This window comes from Portunus trituberculatus, chromosome 42, assembly GCF_017591435.1.
Source record: "Portunus trituberculatus isolate SZX2019 chromosome 42, ASM1759143v1, whole genome shotgun sequence".
Taxonomy (NCBI): domain Eukaryota; kingdom Metazoa; phylum Arthropoda; class Malacostraca; order Decapoda; family Portunidae; genus Portunus; species Portunus trituberculatus.
The window spans coordinates 5,304,694-5,324,746 of record NC_059296.1 but is presented as its reverse complement, the minus strand read 5'-3'; the positions used below and the strand labels follow the sequence as shown (position 1 = coordinate 5,324,746).

At 43.4% G+C, this 20,053-nt stretch overlaps 1 protein-coding gene across 1 annotated transcript in view; it reads right to left on the bottom strand.

Moving 5' to 3' along the window:
* Positions 1-1,006: 1,006 nt before the first annotated feature.
* Positions 1,007-20,053, bottom strand: part of LOC123517456 (serine/arginine repetitive matrix protein 2-like) — a 153,213-nt gene continuing 134,166 nt past the window's right edge. The window contains 10 exon segments of the mRNA XM_045277522.1: positions 1,007-3,510; positions 3,719-3,881; positions 4,176-4,326; positions 4,613-5,261; positions 5,417-5,668; positions 5,954-6,168; positions 6,366-7,026; positions 7,028-9,478; positions 9,831-10,216; positions 17,723-17,759. Coding sequence (XP_045133457.1) covers positions 3,313-3,510; positions 3,719-3,881; positions 4,176-4,326; positions 4,613-5,261; positions 5,417-5,668; positions 5,954-6,168; positions 6,366-7,026; positions 7,028-9,478; positions 9,831-9,947 — 4,857 coding nt within the window. The 5' untranslated portion in view covers positions 9,948-10,216; positions 17,723-17,759 and the 3' untranslated portion in view covers positions 1,007-3,312.

Here is a 20,053-nt window from a genome sequence, read left to right as displayed (position 1 = left end):
TAGTTTTAATTTTTGTTGCTCTTTTTTGCTTCATTAATTATTTTGCTTATGGTTATTCCTATCATTATTATTATTATTCTATTTTTTTTTTTTTTTGTGTGTGTGTGTAACCTTGCCTTTACACTCGCTCACCGTCTTAGTTTCCTCATTAACTCACTGGATTAGAACCGAAATAAACAAGCAAACAAGCGCCTAATCAAGAAAGTCTTCCGTTCCGTCTCGAGTGAATCACTAATTAAGAGAAAGAGACACCGAAACATCCGAATCACTAACGAAGCGGAGACGTGTCACTGTCAACTCTTGTCAATATATTCACCGCTGATAATGTACTCACTGGTAGGATTGTAAAATTTTTCCCTAAACCAATCTTACATGCATCAGTAAAAGTAAAAAGAAGAGGGAAATCACTCATGATCTCATATCTAACCTATGTATTCTGTTTAATTAAATTATGTACCCCTTCAGTGCTATGACACGCTTTCATATTCATTCTGTTTACTATTCAGTGATTCTATACAGCTTCATAAAGTTATGTGAGGGCATTAAAATAGTTAAGATTTTTGCCATTAACCTTCTGACCTCCATCAACCCTTCCTACTGTCAATAAGATCGTCTAATCATACCCAAACTCATAATAATACGTCTCAGTACTGAAGGACTTAAACCAACAGCAAACAGCACTGACCTTCACATCACACGGGAAGCCTTATAGGAATTGATGATCGAGGAACACAGACCACTAGACACGAAACACTTAACATGCCCTTCCTTCCTGGCGTCTGTTGGTACACTGACCCACTGACCACTGTCCACTAACATCACGCATTCGAATCCACGAGACCTTTCGCTTTCTCGTTTGACACTTGCCCTTCCACCCGCTGGATTTGGATGGGATGGGATGGGATAGGAAGCCACGTGAAACTATTAAGGTTTTACGTGGCAGTTTTTGTATATAGTATAGGTGTTTAGGAAAGGTGTTCGACCCTTATTACTCTGATACAAACGGTAAATTATAATTATTTTTATTTTGTTAAGATACAAAGTATTGAGTGTATAAAATATTATTTACAGTAATGTACAATTTCGTATTTCGTGCAAACTTTGCTACGTAACTAGGTTCAACATAGACGGAAACGCTCGCAGGTGCGCCACTCACTCCTGCAGATCCAGCCTGACTGATGCTCCTGAATCTGTGTTGATCAGTAGAACGTTAAGTGACTTTGTTCCATGACTGTCGCCTGAGAGAGAGAGAGAGAGAGAGAGAGAGAGAGAGAGAGAGAGAGAGAGAGAGAGAGACTGTGGCAGATCTGCAATGGGCAAGACATCAAGAGCGTGTTGCAGTCCAGATGGGAGTGCCTCGAGGTCAGACACTGGTTGCCTTCCAACACTCCAACAGTTTTCTTTGAGCAGCAAACAGGATACAGACTTTGCTTTGAATTCTTAGACTATGTAACCTAAACCTCTCCTCAAAACAGTTATAAAAATATGTAAAGTAGAGGATTTAAGAATGTTTCCTTCACTGCATTGTACAACAGTGATATAAACATTGATTTACGACATGCCACTTCTGGCTTTATATATATATATATATATATATATATATATATATATATATATATATATATATATATATATATATATACTTATTCTTTCTCTTGTCTAGCAAACTCGGTATCCATTTTCATGAATAAAGGATAATTGTTGTTATGGTTCTGAATGTTGAGTAGCAATGCTTCCAAACCTTCACACACATGACAGCACTTGGTACAGAAAGCAGCAAACATCATGAGTACTTGCTTATTGGTTAGTGAAGACGTCTAAGGTTGAGTTTGTGTAAGAACATTGTATGAGTCTTGACCTTATCAAAGTTCATTACACACTGATACAGATATGATAGAGGACAGGGCTGTTCCATCTCCACCAGGGAGAAAATTGTCTCACCACAGAAGAGAAACAAATATAAATGGTTTCTGAACTCTTCACCAGAGGAGGCAACATTGATGTGAAGCAGCTGAGAAGGGCACCAGTCTAATGATGCATCAACACTCCTCTGTATTATGTGCTGACATTGTCTATTTCAATATGAACATTATAAGTTCTCACTATGCAAACAAGCCTCTGGATATTTTGGTGGGACAAGATTCATCTTCTAAAGTTATGCTATAACAAAACCTGGTGAGTAAAAAGTGTGGATGTTCTGCTCCCCATCTTTCACCTGCCTGTGTGTTGCTGTGGTGGTGTCACAGAGTACTTCTTGACATATGCAACACAGAAAGCAGGATTCCCTTTGTACACAATAGCTACACTACTGGAAGCCTTACATGTACAGTACAAATAATCATTGATCAGTCTTTCTCTTATCATGTTAAGTGTTCTTAGCACTAGTCTTCTTGACAACTGTACCTTTAAGATCTTGCTCTGTTTCAGCACTTATGATAATACAAATTTAACAATTATGCTTATATCTAAGGTATTTCTCATATAATGTACACTATTTCTGATGGTTGTTTTCCCCACACTCATATGGTGTTGCTAACTGGGACATGCACATCTCCCCTCCTTGTTCTCCTGCCATCCCTGCGTCTGAGAGACATGCATTCCCTGCACAATGTAAAAGGCGACTATAAAGGATGGAACACAGGGACTGGGTGTCCACTCCTACCATTTCATTCCTGGCATGACACCACACATGATGTCCTGCCTGTTCAGTGCTTGGTGAGGACACCTGCCTGGTATATAGATAAATAGATATTTAGCATATAAAATTAATTTCAAAGTAAATCTTTTCTATTTATGTATACTGTATATACAATCTGAAAAATAGTGTTGCCTAAAGAGAATCCCTGGATGAATACAAACATGTTTTTAGTTACAAATGTCTGTACAATGTAGCCTATACATTTAAAGTGACCTTACTCCTAAACTCCTTATCCCTTGCAGGATGGAAGCATTAAAGCTGGAGACCTTCAATAAAATATAAGATATAAAATATCTTTACATGTGATGAACGCAGGGAATGCCTTGCAACACCTAATACTGTACTGAGGAAGGCAATCTGCACTTAAATGTACCATAGTTAATCAGTGTTAGTGACACACACACATACATACATACACTTCTTATATTGCAAATCCTCTATTCACTTTTGGCACAGAGTATGCTAATTTGAACACTTTTGTAAACAACCTTAAACAGTAAGATGGCCTAGCTTCCCCAGTCTCTCATAGAACAATCAGTACTTTGGTTTTCTCTTTGACAGAGAGACAAAAGTACAGCGCGTTACACTGTGACTGTAACGTGGCATTGCTTGCACTAACTGACTGGAAGGATCTTGGTGGGGGGAGGTGGGGAGAAGGACACGGGGCGGTATCCCTTGACAGGGTTGTAGGGAGTCAGGATGCTGTGGGCAAACCGAGCTGGGCTACTGTCCACAGGAGGATACCCACTGCCACCACCACCACCATTGCTGCCACCACCGCTGCCACCACCACTACCACTGCTGCCACCACCCTGGGGACATAAGGACCAGTTTTGTTATCTCTGCTTGACATCTATGCATGAAAATATCTTGTTTTTATATGCCTGTCATCATCTTTGCAATATTTGTCTTCTGAGTTTGAATCAGTTCCTTCACTAATCTCACCAACAAGCACATGAGATGTAAAATTCACAAATGTTCATCATTTAGTTGAGGTGCTTCAGTGAATCCGAGACTCACCCTTCCATAGTTGTGGCTGAGGGAGGGGTCAGCAGGGTGGCTGCCTGACGGATGAGAGGGGCTGCTGGTGCTGGATGAGCAGGAGCCAGTCTCCAGGAAATCCACTGAGGCACTGCGCTGGATGCCGCTGCTACTCACTGACCGTCGATCCTCACTTGAGTGTCTGGACAGATCATGTCAAGGGTTTTTTAAGAAACAAATATGTACATCTAACTTATTTCCAGTTGTAGTGCTGAATACAGTGAATTAGTGACTCCAGGTGACTGTTGGTTTAAGAACATTGTTCTATTCATTACTCTATAACTGATCTTACTTCCACAACAATGTGAGTGATGGCATAGGGCTGACATTACATTCTCCTCTCCTATGTTAAGAACAATCCACTGCCTCACATCATCCCAGTGATAATGACAACAGACACAGGCAACTAATGGTTAGTTCCATGCAGGTGACTCACTTGGAATATCTGTCACTCTCATCGCTGCGCCGCCCCTTCATGGCCACAACATTCAGCCCAATCACTTGGGCGTTGCCGCGGCAAAAATCCCGCCGATAGTTACTGGAGGTTGTGCTGGAGCTCTTCATGGCACCCACTGGAACAAGAGGACCTGGGGAGAGAGACACTTTACTAGGAAGAGAAGTACTATAAATGGAAAGCTGTTGATAGTTCACTGCAGAAAATAGTATGTATGTACCTTTTCCAGTGAAATGATTATGCTAAGTTTATAATTAAAAAAAAAAAAATTTCATTGAATAGTTCATTAAATTAGTACTTAATATGTTCACAACTTGCACCTAAACATAATGTCTTGCAAAAAAAAAAAAAAAAAAAAAAAAAAAAAATACATAAATTTACAAGAACACATCTAATACCACTAAAGAGTCTTTCCTTACTTCCTGGTGTGCCAACTGGTGGAGACTGGGAGTGTCTGGAGTGTCTTGAGGGAGTGCGGTACTCCCGGTACTCTCGGCGCTCCTGGTGCAGCTCAGACAACTCCTGCATGAGGCCTGTGCCGAAGCGCCGCTTGTCGCCAGGCTGGCTGTGCCGTGCATCTTCCTTGGAGTGGTGCTTGCTGTGCTTCTGGTGGTGGTTGTGGTGGTGGTGCAGGCTGGCATCAGGAGGGCTGGTCTGTGAGTGGTGACCCTCCTGCTTTGCACCCACATTGCTGAGAATGCTGACTGACTTTTGCTGAGGGCTGCTTTTGCCACTTTGCTGCTTTTCAAGCCTGCCAAGATTATCAGCATTTCGCTTCTTTGAGGCAGCAATTATTTCTGCTCTCATGTCCTGCTTTGCGGGATCACCTGGCGAGACGCTGTCTTTTGGTGAGGATGCCCCAGAGGTGTGGTAGTCATCACTTGTTTTTCTTGGGGAGGAAGCTGGTGCCCCATCAGGCTCCTGCCTTGAGCCAGAGGTAAGGGTGGTGGAGGAGGTGGAGGAACGAATTTCCTTTCTACTCTTGACCCAGCTCTTGATGCCAGAGATGAGGCCAGAGCAAGCCTCAGTGGGCAGTTCAGGAGGAAGGGAGGTGAAGGAGGAACACATCTGCAATATGAAAACAATATCAATTTCCCCAAATGATCTCAATCTGAGAGAAAGTTTCAGCAACACCTCATTAGCTAGAAATTATGGAGAAATCCCAACCCCTTTATGATAATTAATCTGTCACTGGCAATAAAGGTCTGAGGTGGGAGGCACACCTGTGGGGGAGGGGAGCGGGGCAGAGGTGGGGGCTGGGAGGAGGCCTGGCTGGACACCTCATGCTGCTCGGAGGAGTAGGACGAGGGAGGATGATCGTCACTAGAGTAAGAGTTATTGTGAGTCTCTCTTGGCATGTGCTGTGGTGACTGCTGCAGCTTCTGCTGTTGCTGTTGCTGCATGTGGAAAAGTTTCAGTTGTTGCTTGACTTTCTTCTTCTCTCTTTCTCTCTTCCTCTGGAATTCTTCTTCCACCTGTTAATAACATATGAATTAGTGTGAAAATCTCCTCTTCTATGCAATGTGATCTAGAACCATATGATACATAATCTGTATTCAAGACACAGTAACATTAAAAAATATAGCTTTAGATGGAGAGAGTAGGATAGTGTGTGAGTTTGTGGGAACAAAGACTGAGAACACAGCACAGCCAACATTGATTTTGTGAACATAATTATCACACAAGAGAATAGTGTGTGGGTCAATTTGAACTCATCTACCATTACTGTCTCCTGGTAAACTGCATATATAAAGTAATACCTTTTTCATGGCATCCATTTCCTTTATCCTCTGCTTTTCCTTTTCAGCCACTTCTCTTGTAAGTTTTTCTTCCAGTTTCCTCATTTCCAGTATCCTCACTGTGCTCTGGTAGGAGAACTTCTTCCCCTTAAGCTTCCTGGGAGGAGGAGCAACTGCTGTGGTTGGAATGGAGGCCGACCCACAGTAGGCTTCAGGGAGTGCTGGGTCTTCATCACCTGTAAGAGACAAGGTTACAGTCTTATAGTGTTTGCATAAACCATTATCATCATTACCATTCTGAGTAAGTCTGTTTTCCAGCATGTGAATGGATGAGTCATTTCATAAATATCTATTTACAACTGTTTGAGAGTACATAAAACAGTTTAAATTTCTGCAACTACAAATCTATTCCTAACAATTAAACCTAACTAACCTGACGGAGGCTTGCGCTCATTTTCAGGTGAGGAAGGAAGACCTGAGTATTGTGCCACATATCTACTGTCCTTGTGGTGAGGAGACCTGTAGTGGTCCACCTCATCCTCACTCCCTGCAGTGCCGTGGCTCATCCTGCGGGAGTCGTACTGTGGAAGGTACATGATGTGCCCACCATTACCATACATCAAGTACGAAGGTGTTCGTGAGCGCGACTCATCAGGGTTTGTGTCGCCACTCAGGCCGATGCGAGACTCAGACCTGCTCTTCATGTTGCGTGTGCTGGACAGATTGCTGATGGTGTCCTGCTCCTCACACGTGTTGAGGGAGTTGGGGATGGAGCGTGACATGGACCAGTTGTCCCGCCAGTGAGAGTCATCCCCGTGCTGAAGGCCCCGTGGCTGGTCTGGAGTCTTGCTGCGGTGGTAGTCGTCTGGACCATAGTTCTTGTGGCCGCCTCCTGTGACAGCACCAGATACTGATCGCTTCAGTTTACGGAGACTGTTGAATTTCTGAGGGTGAACGACAGGGGCATTCAGCTTCTTGGGTTTTGACCAGTGATCTTTGTCATCTGGAGATATTAGTTCAGAGATGGTTTCTATTTCTCCAGGTGACTCCAGCTCCATTTCTGCATCAGGTGAAAGCTCTTTAGTCTTTGGGAAACATGTTAGACCGTGAAGTGAGCTTTGGTGGTGTTGAGAGTCCTGTGGGGATGTCAGCTGGCTCTCCATTGCTGTCCAGGCTGTTGTCATCAAGATCCTGTGCAGGTGTCCAAGCACGCCGCCCTTCAGCTCTCCCAGACACCACAGGTGAGGACACAGCTAGTGGTCCTGAAGAGCTTTTGGTCTTCTCAGTTGGCATCAGGTGCTCAAACTCGTGTGTGGGTCCTGGACTGCCAGCATCGCCTGAAATCCCAGAGTCAGCAGATTTTTCTCCAGAGCCTCTTGGGGGAGCTGTTGGGCGTGTGAATCTCTGTATCTTAGATTCAAAAACAGAATCTGGTCCCTCACTACTCTGGGTCTCCTCATGAATGTCTGCATGTCTCCCGGAGCGCTCCAGACTCAGTGAACGCCAGGCAGCATTTGGACTAAACCTTGGAATCTCGAGCTGCCTGCGTGGTAGTGTTGGTCTCAAGTTCATGCACAATCCTCCCTCTTCTCTACCATCACTTTCATTATCCAAGTAAAGGCTTCCCGAGTTCTGCCTTGAGTGGTAGCCTCCGTCCTCACGTCTCGATGACCCACTGGCACCACTCTCCCCATCAAGACGACTCATTTTGTATCGCTCGATGGCAACTGCAAAATCTTCTACATCTTTGGAAAGCTTTCTATGATTTGCAAGCTTTGAAGACTCATGTGTTACTGCAGTGGAAGTAATCTCGCTTGTCTTCTCTTTGCGAGTGCTGCGGTTTCGACTCTGGCTTCTCTCTGCCCGCTCAAGAGTACGACGGGAAAATTCCACCGTCTGGCCATTAATGTGAACTTCTTCTTGGTTTCTGGCCTTTGAAACTTCCTCCTGGTTTTTAATCTTGTGGAGGCCAGTGTTGGTTTCACTGCGCAGATCCTTGGACACTTCTGGCTCCATTCCAAAGAAGAATGTTTTTGGCTGAGCCTCAATGGGACCAACATCTTCACTGTGGTTGGAGGTGGGATTAGCTGGCCATCTGTCATTTTCTTTGCCCTTTCGTGTGAGTGTTGATGTCTTGTGCTCTTGTTCCACTGAGGTCTTCCTCAAGTTGTTGACTGTGTGAATGAGCTCAGCCTGCAAGCTTGGTGACAGTTTTCGGTTATTATTCTTCTTCATTTCAGCCTCCTTCTCCCATTCATCATTAATGGCTTTTGATGAATTCTTCTTGTTAACCTTCATTTTCTCTTTTTCTGATCTGAGTCTATCTTCCTCTTTCTTCTTCATTTCAATCTCTTCCTGGATCAGCTCGGGGTGAGAGCCACTGGATGACGAGCGGCGGTGAGAGGAACTGTCCCGGTAAGAGTCTAGGCGGGACACACGACTGCTGGAGCTTGGTGTGGCATTGTCATGGCTGTCAGATGTCCAGTGCTTTCTTTCCTCAACTTTCCTTTCCAGCGTGCTCATCCTCCTGTGACTCTTCTGTACTTCCCTCTCCAAGGTGGTGATCCTCTTGGAATCATTGGCTGACTTTCGGGACTCTCGCTCCAGAGTGCTGCTTCGTCTGGACTCCACCTCATGGCGAGCTGACCGCCTGGAGTCTCTCTCAAGGGTGGACCACATGCGTGACTCCTGAGGGTGGTGAAGATGAGTCATGCTGGCGGCTGCAGTGGGCACAGGAGATACCACGGGAGATTGGCGGAGTTCATGTTGCAGGCAGTCGAGGCTCCTTGCCCTCTCCCGAAGTTCTTCACGGGGTGAGTAACGCACTGGAGAAATGGCTCCCCCTCGCCTGGCTTCGCTGGATGCTCGGCCTCTTTCTTGCTCCTCTCCTGAGCTTCTCTGATCATCGCCTGAGCTTAGTCTGCGAGATTCATTATTTTTCCGGAAGAGTCCAATCTTACGTGTCTTACGCTTCTGGCCTTCTGGGCTGCTGGTGATTTCCTTGTCTATGCTGTCAGCAAAATGTACAGCACAGTGATTCTGGCTGTGTGATGGGTGAGGCAGTCCTGCCATGTCACTTACTGAGTGGGACCTCATGGCGCCACGAGGCAGGGAGTGGGTGCTCATCTCACCCTGAGGGACTGGTGGGGCCTTGTATTTTTTCTTGGACTTTATCCTTCCCTTTGTTGGTGACTGGCTGATTATTGTGTGAGGCATGGACATGGGGGCCACGGAGGGGGAAGCCGAGCCCCTCAGATCTGGCTCACTGGCATAATTCTTTGATGGTGGGCGGCCAAACCTCAGGTCGTGGATGGAGGCTGCTCGCTCATCCTGGTGGCATGGGTAGTGCAGTGCTGTCATGGAGGCTGAGTGGGGGTGTGGCATGCCGGGAGGCTGATGGTGCAGGGGCATGGGTGGAGGGAAGGCAGGGTGGTGAGGGGCATGGAATTCATTAATCCTCCGTCCTGATATGGTGCCTTTCGTTTGCAGGATGTGGCCATTTTCTGTGGGACGGAGGCGCTGGCCAGGAATCCTCTGTGGTAGAACCTGCGAAACACGTGATGCTCTTAGTGATGAGATCGAAATATTTTCATTAAAGTAAGTAAGGGACTTATCCTCTGGTTTGTTTCCTTCTAAGTGTTTTTTTTTTTTTTGCTTATAATCTTTGTTGTCCATGGGCAGTGGTCCTCTTACATAAGAAAAAGAGTAATACATAAATATCTCAAGAATGACAAAAGGATTAACTGACCAGGAATACAATAATAAACATTACTAGACTTAACAGAACAGTATAGGTATATGTAAAAATGTTAATAAAACATACACAATTCAGTAAAACTTAAGGTAACAAAAATAAAGTCTAGCACAAGAATCTGCCTGACAAGTTCATTATTCTGACCTTGTTTTCTGCTGTGGCTCCATATTTCTTGAGTCTCTTATGTTCTCTTGGGAAGCTCTGAGTCCAGTTGACAGGTGGGTGGACAAGATGGCCCTTGCTGCTGTTCTGGTTACCCATTGTGGTGGTGGCTAGAGTCCCTGGTACTCAGCTAGAAGGAGGGAAGGTTGTCAAGTGATCTCACCCAAGGAAGAGAGAAGAAATGACCTCAAGGATCAGAAATGACCACACTGGCCTAGTGATCTGGCGGAGATTACTTGAAAACTCTTCAAATGTTGCAGAAATTACATCCTCTTCTCACTTTTCTTCTCAGGCGTCTTGTGGAAGAAGGAAGGAAGAGGTGGACAGCATTCATGGCTGGCAGTCACATGGTATCCTCAACTCTCGGCCTGCGAAGAAAACGCAAACATAATAATTTTTGTCATTTGTTGCTTACTATTAATTAAAACAGTTTTTGTCGTTTAAAACACAAAATCTCCATAACAATCTGCTTCTAGTTAACATTAATTTTATAGTATGTATTTTCAAATTGCCAATGGATCAATTTTATGAGTAATGAGTACATAAATCAGAGCTCATGAGCATTTCGGCTTGATAATCATAAGTGCCAATAAAGAAAATGAGCGACAAGACTCAAGCGTCACGCAGGGACTCACTCCATAGCCAGTAATAACTTCTACTCATTACTTTTGGCATCAAAAAAGACAGCCCGGAACTATTTTACGTATTAGGGAATAATCTTAGTAATTTGCTGCAAGGAATCTTATTTTCTCCCTCATTTCACGGGAACACGGAGACACTGATGGCCGCTGACACACAACGTAACACGGACGCTGGCGTAAAGAAGAGACGCCAATTAACTCCATAATTTCCTGTCTGGATGAGGGATTCATTTGGTTCATGAACAGCCAAGACTCTCCCACGTTCATCCCGCGGCCCTCAAACCACTCACCTCCCAACCCTGCCGCCACGTTTCGCATTCACCATCTGACCCACTAATGCTTGGCCGCGAGCTGGGCAGGGGGTGGGAAGGAATGACTGCAGAAAAAAAAAAAAAAAAAAAAAAAAAAAAAAACTTTAAGAGATGATATACACTCATCCATCCCGTGTGTGTGTGTGTGTGTGTGTGTGTGTGTGTGTGTATGTGTGTGACAAGAAGTTCCATATGGGCGAAAGCACTTCAACAATACGAGCATTCATCGAACACAACAGCAGCATCAACAAAAGCCTCTCCCTTATCATCAGCAACAACAGCAGCGGCTTGTCAACATCCTCTGTACCCGCCCATTAACACTTCCCTTGGAACCTGATCCACTTCACCCTTGTATTCGGCACACAGCGTTTGACACCCGGAATTTATGCCTGTAGGCCCCGAGGGACGGAAGCGAGGCGGGTAACTGTAAGCGTAGCCATTGACGCCGGAGGAAGTAAAACGTGTAAAAACCGCTGCTGGCGAATGTTTGAGGTGTGAAGATGCTCGAGGAAAGACGAGTAACAATGCCAGAATAATTTGAAGAGCATCTTTCCTACCACTCAGGCAAAGAATACCGATATCTCTGCACTTTTAACGTTCACCAAATTGTACTGCAGTGCGTGGAATCTCGGTATTACAAAAGAAAACGAGCTCAATATTTTCAGGGAGACAGATGTAAATAAGACGGTTCCTCCGCTCCGTGACCGCAGAGTACAAAAAATCATTAGTTTCAAGGCAAGCAATATGACAAACAAGAAAAAAAGAAACCCTTTGAATATTACGCAATGCAATGTAATGCAATTTTTTTTTGTTCTCATGATTACAAATACGAAGTAGAATAAATATGACATCTAACTATAGTGACTAGCCTTCTTCACTACAAACTAATTGTTACCACGAAGGAAATTATATTCAAGAATGGACTGAATCTCATTGCGTCATCAGAAATTACTTCAAACCGCATGACACTCAGAAGTGGAAAGGACTGTAGTGAAAGAGTATAATATTCAAAGATTCCGCTCATCACTGGAATAAACAAGACTTCTTCCTCACGACATGAGGGCAAGAAGTGTTCCATTGAAGCGGGAAACACGAACTTTAATACTAAAATATGCGTTGAAGGAAGAGAAGAGACAGCGATGAGTGACTGATGAAACTAAACTCACTCGCATAGGTCGACTGTGTACGTTAGATGAACTATTTAGCCCTTCAGTACTATGCCGCGTTTTCATATTCATTCTGCTTACTATTTGGCGGCTTTATACAGCTTCAGAAACTTATGTCGGGATTAAGATAGTGAAGACTTTGGCTACTAATCTTCTGATCTCCATAAACTCTTCCTAATATAAGTAAAATCGCCTAATTATACCTAAACTCAAGGTAAAAAATGCATTCCAGTGCTGAAGGGATTAATAACACGCAAACGAGAGGAAAAAAAAAACCGGAAATATCAACACGAACAACTTAATTCCAAACCTCCTTAATAGAATAGAAGAAACGAAACAAAAAATACAAAAAAGACAAAAGGAAGAATAAACCAAAATGTAAAAGTGGCCATTAGATTCGCTGAGCAAAGAAGAAGAAGAGGAGACTGAGACTGAGACTGAAGCGGCGACATTTCAAGCAAGACAAGACAAGACAAGACGGGACAAGACACTGGGAAACACCTGATCCAAAACGCCGCCTGTCTCGCATGTGAGCTCCGGAGACACGCGGAATGAGTCTCCACCACGCAAAAAAAAAAAAAATGACAAAGACCAGAGAGAGAGAAGAAAGACCACAAGAAATTCACCGTCTTGATATTCTGAGCATCACACGTTTAACTTCAACCTTCATATGACTAAAAAAAAAAAAAAATCGTCACTAAAATCAAGTCTTACGGGTTGCAATGATCCGTAAGGCGAGCGAGGGAATGTGGAGACTCGTAGGATAAAGCAAACGCAATGAAAGAAAGGCGGAAACCCGATAAACCGAGAACAGCAGATAATAACAGTGATACGAAACAGGAAACAAAAAGCACTGAACGTGACACTCCGACCACTAAACCTCAAGAGAGAGAGAGAGAGAGAGAGAGAGAGAGAGAGAGAGAGAGAGAGAGAGAGAGAGAGAGAGAGAGAGAGAGAGAGAGAGAGAGAGAGAGAGAGAGAGAGAGCTGAAACTAAAATATAAATAGACCTGAAACTCAAATATCAATAAATAAATAAAAACTAGAGAAGCACATACATGATTTATAGTTTACACGAAGAATGGAAGAGAAAATCAAATACTTTTCTCCTTCTCTCCTGTCCCTCCTTCTCTCTGTCTCCTACTCCCCCTCCTTGCCTCCCTCACTCCTTGTCTATTCCTCTTCCTTCCCGCCTCTTTCCTTCCTTCTTTACTTTCTATCTTCCTTGTCTTTCAGTTTCTCCACCTCTTGGCTGTCACTTCTCCCTGTTTCTGATTCTGTCTCTCTATACTTCCTGTCTCCCTCTCTTCTTTTCTCTCTTTTATCTCCTATGACTGTCTCTTTGCTTCTCTGTTTCCTCTCTTCTCTCTGTCTCGTTTCCTGTCTCTCTAGTTCCGTCTTTCTATACTTCCTCGTCTCCTTCCTTTCTTTTCTCTCTTATGACTGGTTTTCTGTCTCTTTGCTTCTCTGTTTCCTCTCTTCTTCTATGACTCTTCTCTCTCTGTCTCTTTTCCTGTCTCTCTCTTCTTTTCTCTCTTTAATCTCCTATGACTGGTTTTCTGTCTCTGCTTCTCTGTTTTCTCTCTTCTTCTATGACTCTCTTCTCTCCCTCCCTTCCACCTCCGGCTATTACGTGCCTTCGTTGGAAACTCATTGTGGCGTGTGTCGGTGTGAGTCTGCTGGTCTATATAAGGACAGTAACAAAGGGGTGTGCGAAACAATAGCAGTCACAAGAAGGGATAATGATGATGATAATGATGACGATGATGATGATGATGATGGTGCAAGTGACAATAGCAAGGTGTTACTGGATGTTACTAGGTGTGTGTGTGTGTGTGTGTGTGTGTGTGTGTGTGTGTGTGTGTGTGTGTGTGTGTGTGTGTGTGTGTGTGTGTGTGTGTGTCAAAGCATAATCTTCTCCATCATGTGTGACGTTGTTAAAATACACACACACGCACACACATACACCACCACTATTACTACTACTACTACTACTACTACTACTACTACTACTACTACTACTATAACTACTATTACAACTACTACTACTACTACTACTACTACCACAACTACAACCACCACTAAAACCAAAACAATAAGAGAGAGAGAGAGAGAGAGAGAGAGAGAGAGAGAGAGAGAGAGAGAGAGAGAGAGAGAGAGAGAGAGAGAACACCGTAACAAAACACAAGCATTCACGAGAGACACCTTATCAAGATCTGCTTTCGTCATTTCGTCACGCATTCAGACTCAATCATGCTTCGACACGTCTCATCTTACAGGAACACACACGGCAGCAGCGACTTCCACCTCTCTTCCCTGGCAGCCTCTGGAGTTCCCACGCCCCTCTCACTGCTGGGGGGTAGAGAGGCACGCATGCAGCGGCCCGGGAACACAATGAAACACTATATCTCACGCACGAACTGGTTTACACTTCCTATTCTTTTTATAATCATCGTACTACGTGTGTGTGTGTGTGTGTGTGTGTGTGTGTGTGTGTGTGTGTGTGTGTGTGTGTGTGTGTGTATGCTTGAGTGGGAAGGTGTAAATACAGGTGTAAACAGAGGCAGGTGAGGTTTCTTTTGCATATCGTCGACCTGGTTCTCTAACACACTTACTACGGGAGGCGAGGTGATGTTCAGTTTATTGTTGTTGTTGTTTTTTACCTTTCTCTCTCTCTCTCTCTCTCTCTCTTGTAAACCGAACACTCTAAAAAGAAGTTAAAAGATACACGTTTCTCTCTTTTGTTTTCATTCATATCTTCTTTATTTTTTTTCGTCCCGTCTCACTCGCCTTTGTGTTGTGAAGTGAGCGTTGCAAATGGAAAAGTATAGAAATGCGTTACTCCTTATCTATTTTTCTTTCCATTTATTTTTTTCCTCCTAGAAGCCTCGTTTTACTTCCTGCACTTGCTTGTACTGTTATACCGTCGCTTCCCTTTGCGTTTCCCTCCGTCAGTACATGTGAGTGAGTGAGTCAGTAAAGTAACATGAATAAACTGACATGACTCGTAACGTTTGTGGGAGTAAATAAACAAACCATCTCTCTCTCTTTTTTTTTTTCTCTCTCTCTCCCTCTCTCTCTTATTTCTTGTTATAGTTTTTTTTTCTCTTGTGTAAATGTGGCACACTTTACTGCTTCTTTCTTTTATTTCTTCTTCTTTTCAATTCATCTTTTCACACGCGTAACGCTCTTCTTTCTTGATGTACAATGGCCATTTCTCTTTCCCTCCCTGATATTACCACTACTACTATTACTGCTGCTTTCTTCTTCTTCTTCTTCTTCTTCTTCTTGTTTCTTGTTTTTTTTTTTTTTCTTATTCTTCCTTTTTCTTTTCTGCTTCTGCTTCTTTTTTTCTTAATTTTTTTCTTTTTTGTTCGACTTTTTTTTTCTTCGTCTTATTATTATGATTCTTCATGTTTTTCTTTTTCTTCTTCCTCTTCTTCTCGTGTCCCTTCTCGTGTCCAATTTCTCTCTTTTTTAATCTCTCCTTCACACATTTCTTCTTCCTATTTTTCGCCTACGTTTTCTGTTTCTATGTGTTTCTGTTTCCATCTTCTTCCTATCCAACATAACACAACATTTTTCGTCTTCTCTTTCCTCTTTCATCTCCCTCGTTTTCCTTCTTTTCTTCCTCTCTTCCTTCTACTCTTTCCCTTTCCATTTTTCCCTTTCGCTCCTTTTTTTTTTTGCCTTCTACGTCTTCTCACTTCCTTTTATTTGGCAAACAACGATTGGGAAGGAGAGAGAGAGAGAGAGAGAGAGAGAGAGAGAGAGAGAGAGAGAGAGAGAGAGAGAGAGAGAGAGAGAGAGAGAGAGAGAATGAGGTTGCACGACCTACTCTATGATAAGACTCTCCTCTTTCTCCTCCTCCTCCTCCTCTGCCACCACCACCGTCGCGTCGCCTCTTCCTCATACTCTTCTTCCTCCACCTTCCCACTTATCAGGTGCCACACGTGAGTAATGAATCTGAGCGGCCTGAGTAATAAGGAGGGAGTGAGGCGGCTCTCCATTACTCATCCCTACCTGACTCGCATTGAAGTGTTGACCTCTCCCAGCTGAGGAATGAGGCTCAGGCTAAGTGCGGGGTGCAGGAGCCAAGCCAACCAAGCCTAGCCTAGCCTAGCCCAGCCCAGCCCAGCCCAGCCCAGCCCAGCCCAGCCCAGCCCAGCCGAGCACAGCACAGCACAGCCCAGACAGATCCAGTCATCCGAGATATTTTTTTACCTAATACTCCAGTCTCCAGCCCATCCATGCACTGCCACTGTGACCACCACCACCACCACCACCACCATCGCCACTACTATCATCAGCATCACCACTCAATAGCACCAGCATCATTGCCACTAACACTCTAATAACTGCTATTATTGATGTTTTTGTTACTGGACTACTATTACAACAACTACTACTATTACTACTACTACTACTACTACTACTACTATGAAATGCAACAACAACAACAATAACAACAGACTCCTCCTCCTCCTCTTCCTGTTCCTGTTCCTCTTCCTGTTACTACTATTACTACTACTACTACTACTACTACTACTACTGCTATTACAACTAATAATCTTCTCTCACGTAACCAAACTTTCTATTCATAAGGTAATATATGATGCCTGAGAGAGAGAGAGAGAGAGAGAGAGAGAGAGAGAGAGAGAGAGAGAGAGAGAGAGAGAGAGAGAGAGAGAGAACGGAGGAAAAAGGGGAAGATAAGGATGCAGGGAGAGAAATTAGAACTTGCGTGGAAGGGGAAAGGGAAGGGGAAGGGGAGATGGATGAGGGAACGTGGAAGTACATGGGTGAGGTAGAGGCAGGAAATGGAGAGGGGAGGGGGGTAGGGAGGGGAAAATTCGACCTCTTACTCAGGCGTGATGTTGATCGAGCAAACTTAGCGAAGTCTCGAGAAAAGAGAAAGTGGGAGGGAGTGTGTGTGTGTGTGTGTGTGTGTGTGTGTGTGTGTGTGTGTGTGTGTGTGTGTGTGTGTGTGTAGTAGTAGTAGTAGTAGTAGTAATAGCAAAAACAGGAGCAGTAGCAGCAGCAGTAGCAGCAACAGTAGCAGCAGCAGCAGCAGCAGCAGCAGCAGTAGTAGTAGTAATAAAATAGTAGTAGTAGCAGTAGTAGTAGTAGTAGTAGTAGTAGTAGTAGTAGTAGTAGTAGCAATGGTCTTATTATTATTATTATTATTATTATTAGTTTATTAGCAGGTAGTAGTAGTGGTAGTAGAAGTAGGTAGTGGTGCAGTAGTGGTGGTAGTAGTGGTGGTGGTGGTGGCAGTGGCTGTGGTAGCAGGTGGCAGCAGTGCAGCAGTGGTAGTAGTGTAGTGTAGTGTGGTGGTGGTGGTGGTGGTAGCAATGGTGGTGGTAGTGGTAGTAGTGGTGGTGGTGGTGGTGGCAGTGGTGGTGCAGCAGTGGCAGTGGTGGTGGCAGTGGTAGTAGTAGTAGTAGTAGTAGTAGTAGTAGTAGTAGTAGTAGTAGTAGTAGTAGCAGCAGTAGCAATAGTAGTAGTAGTCTTCCCTTCACCGATAATGAACACCTACTAAGAAATCTCTATAATCTTTTTCCTTCAGTTTCCCTTCCAAACGTTCCTTACCCCTGCAGTATTTCAACAGTAACTCATAAGGAGAGACATTCACAAGGATCACAAAGGAAGAAGAACAAGGAGGAGCAGGAGACGGGGCGGTGTATTAGGGTGTCTGTGATAAGCTACACTATTCAACACACACACAATGCACATAATACTCAAATTAATACACACCTGGTCAGCCGACGTTTGTTCTCACTCGTATACAAGACTGAAAGAAATAAGAGAAAATAATTAATGACCTGTGAATGAAAATATAACATGTTCTCTATCATTAGTTGTAAAAATCTCTCTCTCTCTCTCTCTCTCTCTCTCTCTCTCTCTCTCTCTCTCTCTCTCTCTCTCTCTGTGCACAGGAAATAATTACAGGAAACACGAACTAAAACCACAGCTACAAACTCATTTCTGTCCCTTCCGTTTCCAGGAATAAAAGGGAGGAAGTCAATTTTCACGGTTGGCCAAAGATTCTTTCTCAAGCTGCCCTGCCCACGCAATACAAGGAGGAATTTGGGGAACGCAGAGGACGAGGCAGCCGCTCAGACAGTCGGTCCCTCCAGCTACCGTAAATAATTGCACTACTATCATTGTATCGTGTTGATTGAGAATATTAACAAAAGAAAGTAAGAAAATAAGGAGATAAGAAATGTTTTAACTCCTTCAATACTGGGACACATTTTTACTTTGAGATTTGTGTACGATTAGACGATTTTATTGACATTTGAAAGCGTCTATAGATGTCAGAAGAATAATGGTCACAGTCTTCACTATTTTAACCCTCCACATGAGTTTCTGAAACTGTATAAAATCACCAATTACTAAGCAGAATGAATATGAAAACGCGTCATGGTACTGAAGGGATTAAGTTGACCTACATAAAGTTGGTTCTTAGTTAAATACTTCGCACGTACGTATGTAGCTTTAAGGACCTGAGGAATATACTACATGCTTGTGTCTCTTAACTAAACTGTCTGGTTTGTTTTCGTAGTCAGTGAGAATTCTACAACTGTTCAAAAGACAAGATGTTACTTTTTTCGCTTTCTATGATTCCTGGCTTTGAAGGGTCGATTTTCTAACCAGCCTTCTTCCTCCCTTTCAGTCCACTATTAGATGACGGTCCGGGTTATACTGAAAAGGGATTACTAAAAGTTTCTGGTGATTTCTCATTCATATACTGGTAAACTCTGGAACTCTCCGCTGTTTCTGTATTCCCCTTAACTCCTCCAATATTGGGATGTATTTTTACTATAAATTTTGAGTATGATTAGACGATTTTATTTACACGAGAAAGGGTCTATGGGGGTCAGAAGATGAATGACCAGATACTTAACTATTTTAATCCCCACATAAGTTTCTGAAGCTGTAAAAAATCACCACATATTAAGCAGAATATATATGAAAACGTGTCATGGTAATGAAGAGGTCAACTATGACTCGAAAATTTCTAAGAGGGAGGTTTCAAGACAATTCTCTGACGTTGGAAAATCCTTATGGCTTTGTGGACTGGCATTTTCAGTGTTTCCTTCTTCCCTATCTAGACCTCAGCGAGAACTCCACTCACATAGAGAAATACAATACGTTATACAAAGTTACTATGTGTAGAGATATACTGGAAGACACTCAAGAGTCCGGGTATCCCATGAATTTGCCCCTTGACCAACGAGTGTTAGGGGAAAACAAGTCACATCAACAGGTTCTTGACCGCCGCCTGGTACTCTGTCTCGGTGTGGTCTGGGGCACCTGAAGGAGGCCAACCATTCCTGTAGATACTGTCTATACGAGAGAGAGAGAGAGAGAGAGAGAGAGAGAGAGAGAGAGAGAGAGAGAGAGAGAGAGAGAGAGAGAGAGAGAGAGAATCACACCTAATCTTGCATACTCATAGACCTGGACTGTATAACTAACCTCAAAACGTTTAAACAAGGAAAATATTTTAGACTGCATGAATAACCATAAAACGTGCACCAGGAAAATAGTGTTATTGATTCCGAGAAGAGCGAGAGATGAAGCAACGCTTGGGAAGGTCAGTGGGAAGTTGTGGTAGTTCTGGGAACTCGGGAAGGCGGCATACACTCGTAATGGCAAGACTCGACTAGAAGATCCATAGAGCTTTTAACGTCATGGAGAGTTAGTTTACTATGACGGACTTACTGGGTTGGGATTGAGTTTATGATGTAATGGTGGAGGAAGGTAAGTAGTGTTGTAATGATGACAGCTAATAAGCAGTGTTATTATTGATAAAAGGGACGCTTGAGTCAGAACTGTACATACTGATTTGTTACTAGAAAAAGGTAGAGGGAAGTAACAATGAGAATGATTTTGGAGGAGTATTACAAAAAAGGAAAGAAAAAAATGATGTCGATACTTGAAATAAACTGTGAATGGAAGCACGGGATGATAATGATGTAAAGGAAAACAACGCAAAATAGAAAATGAAAAGTAAATAAAGAGAAAACAAATTAATAAGGAAACAAAATACTCTCATGTAAACATGAAGAAGAATCAGACAGC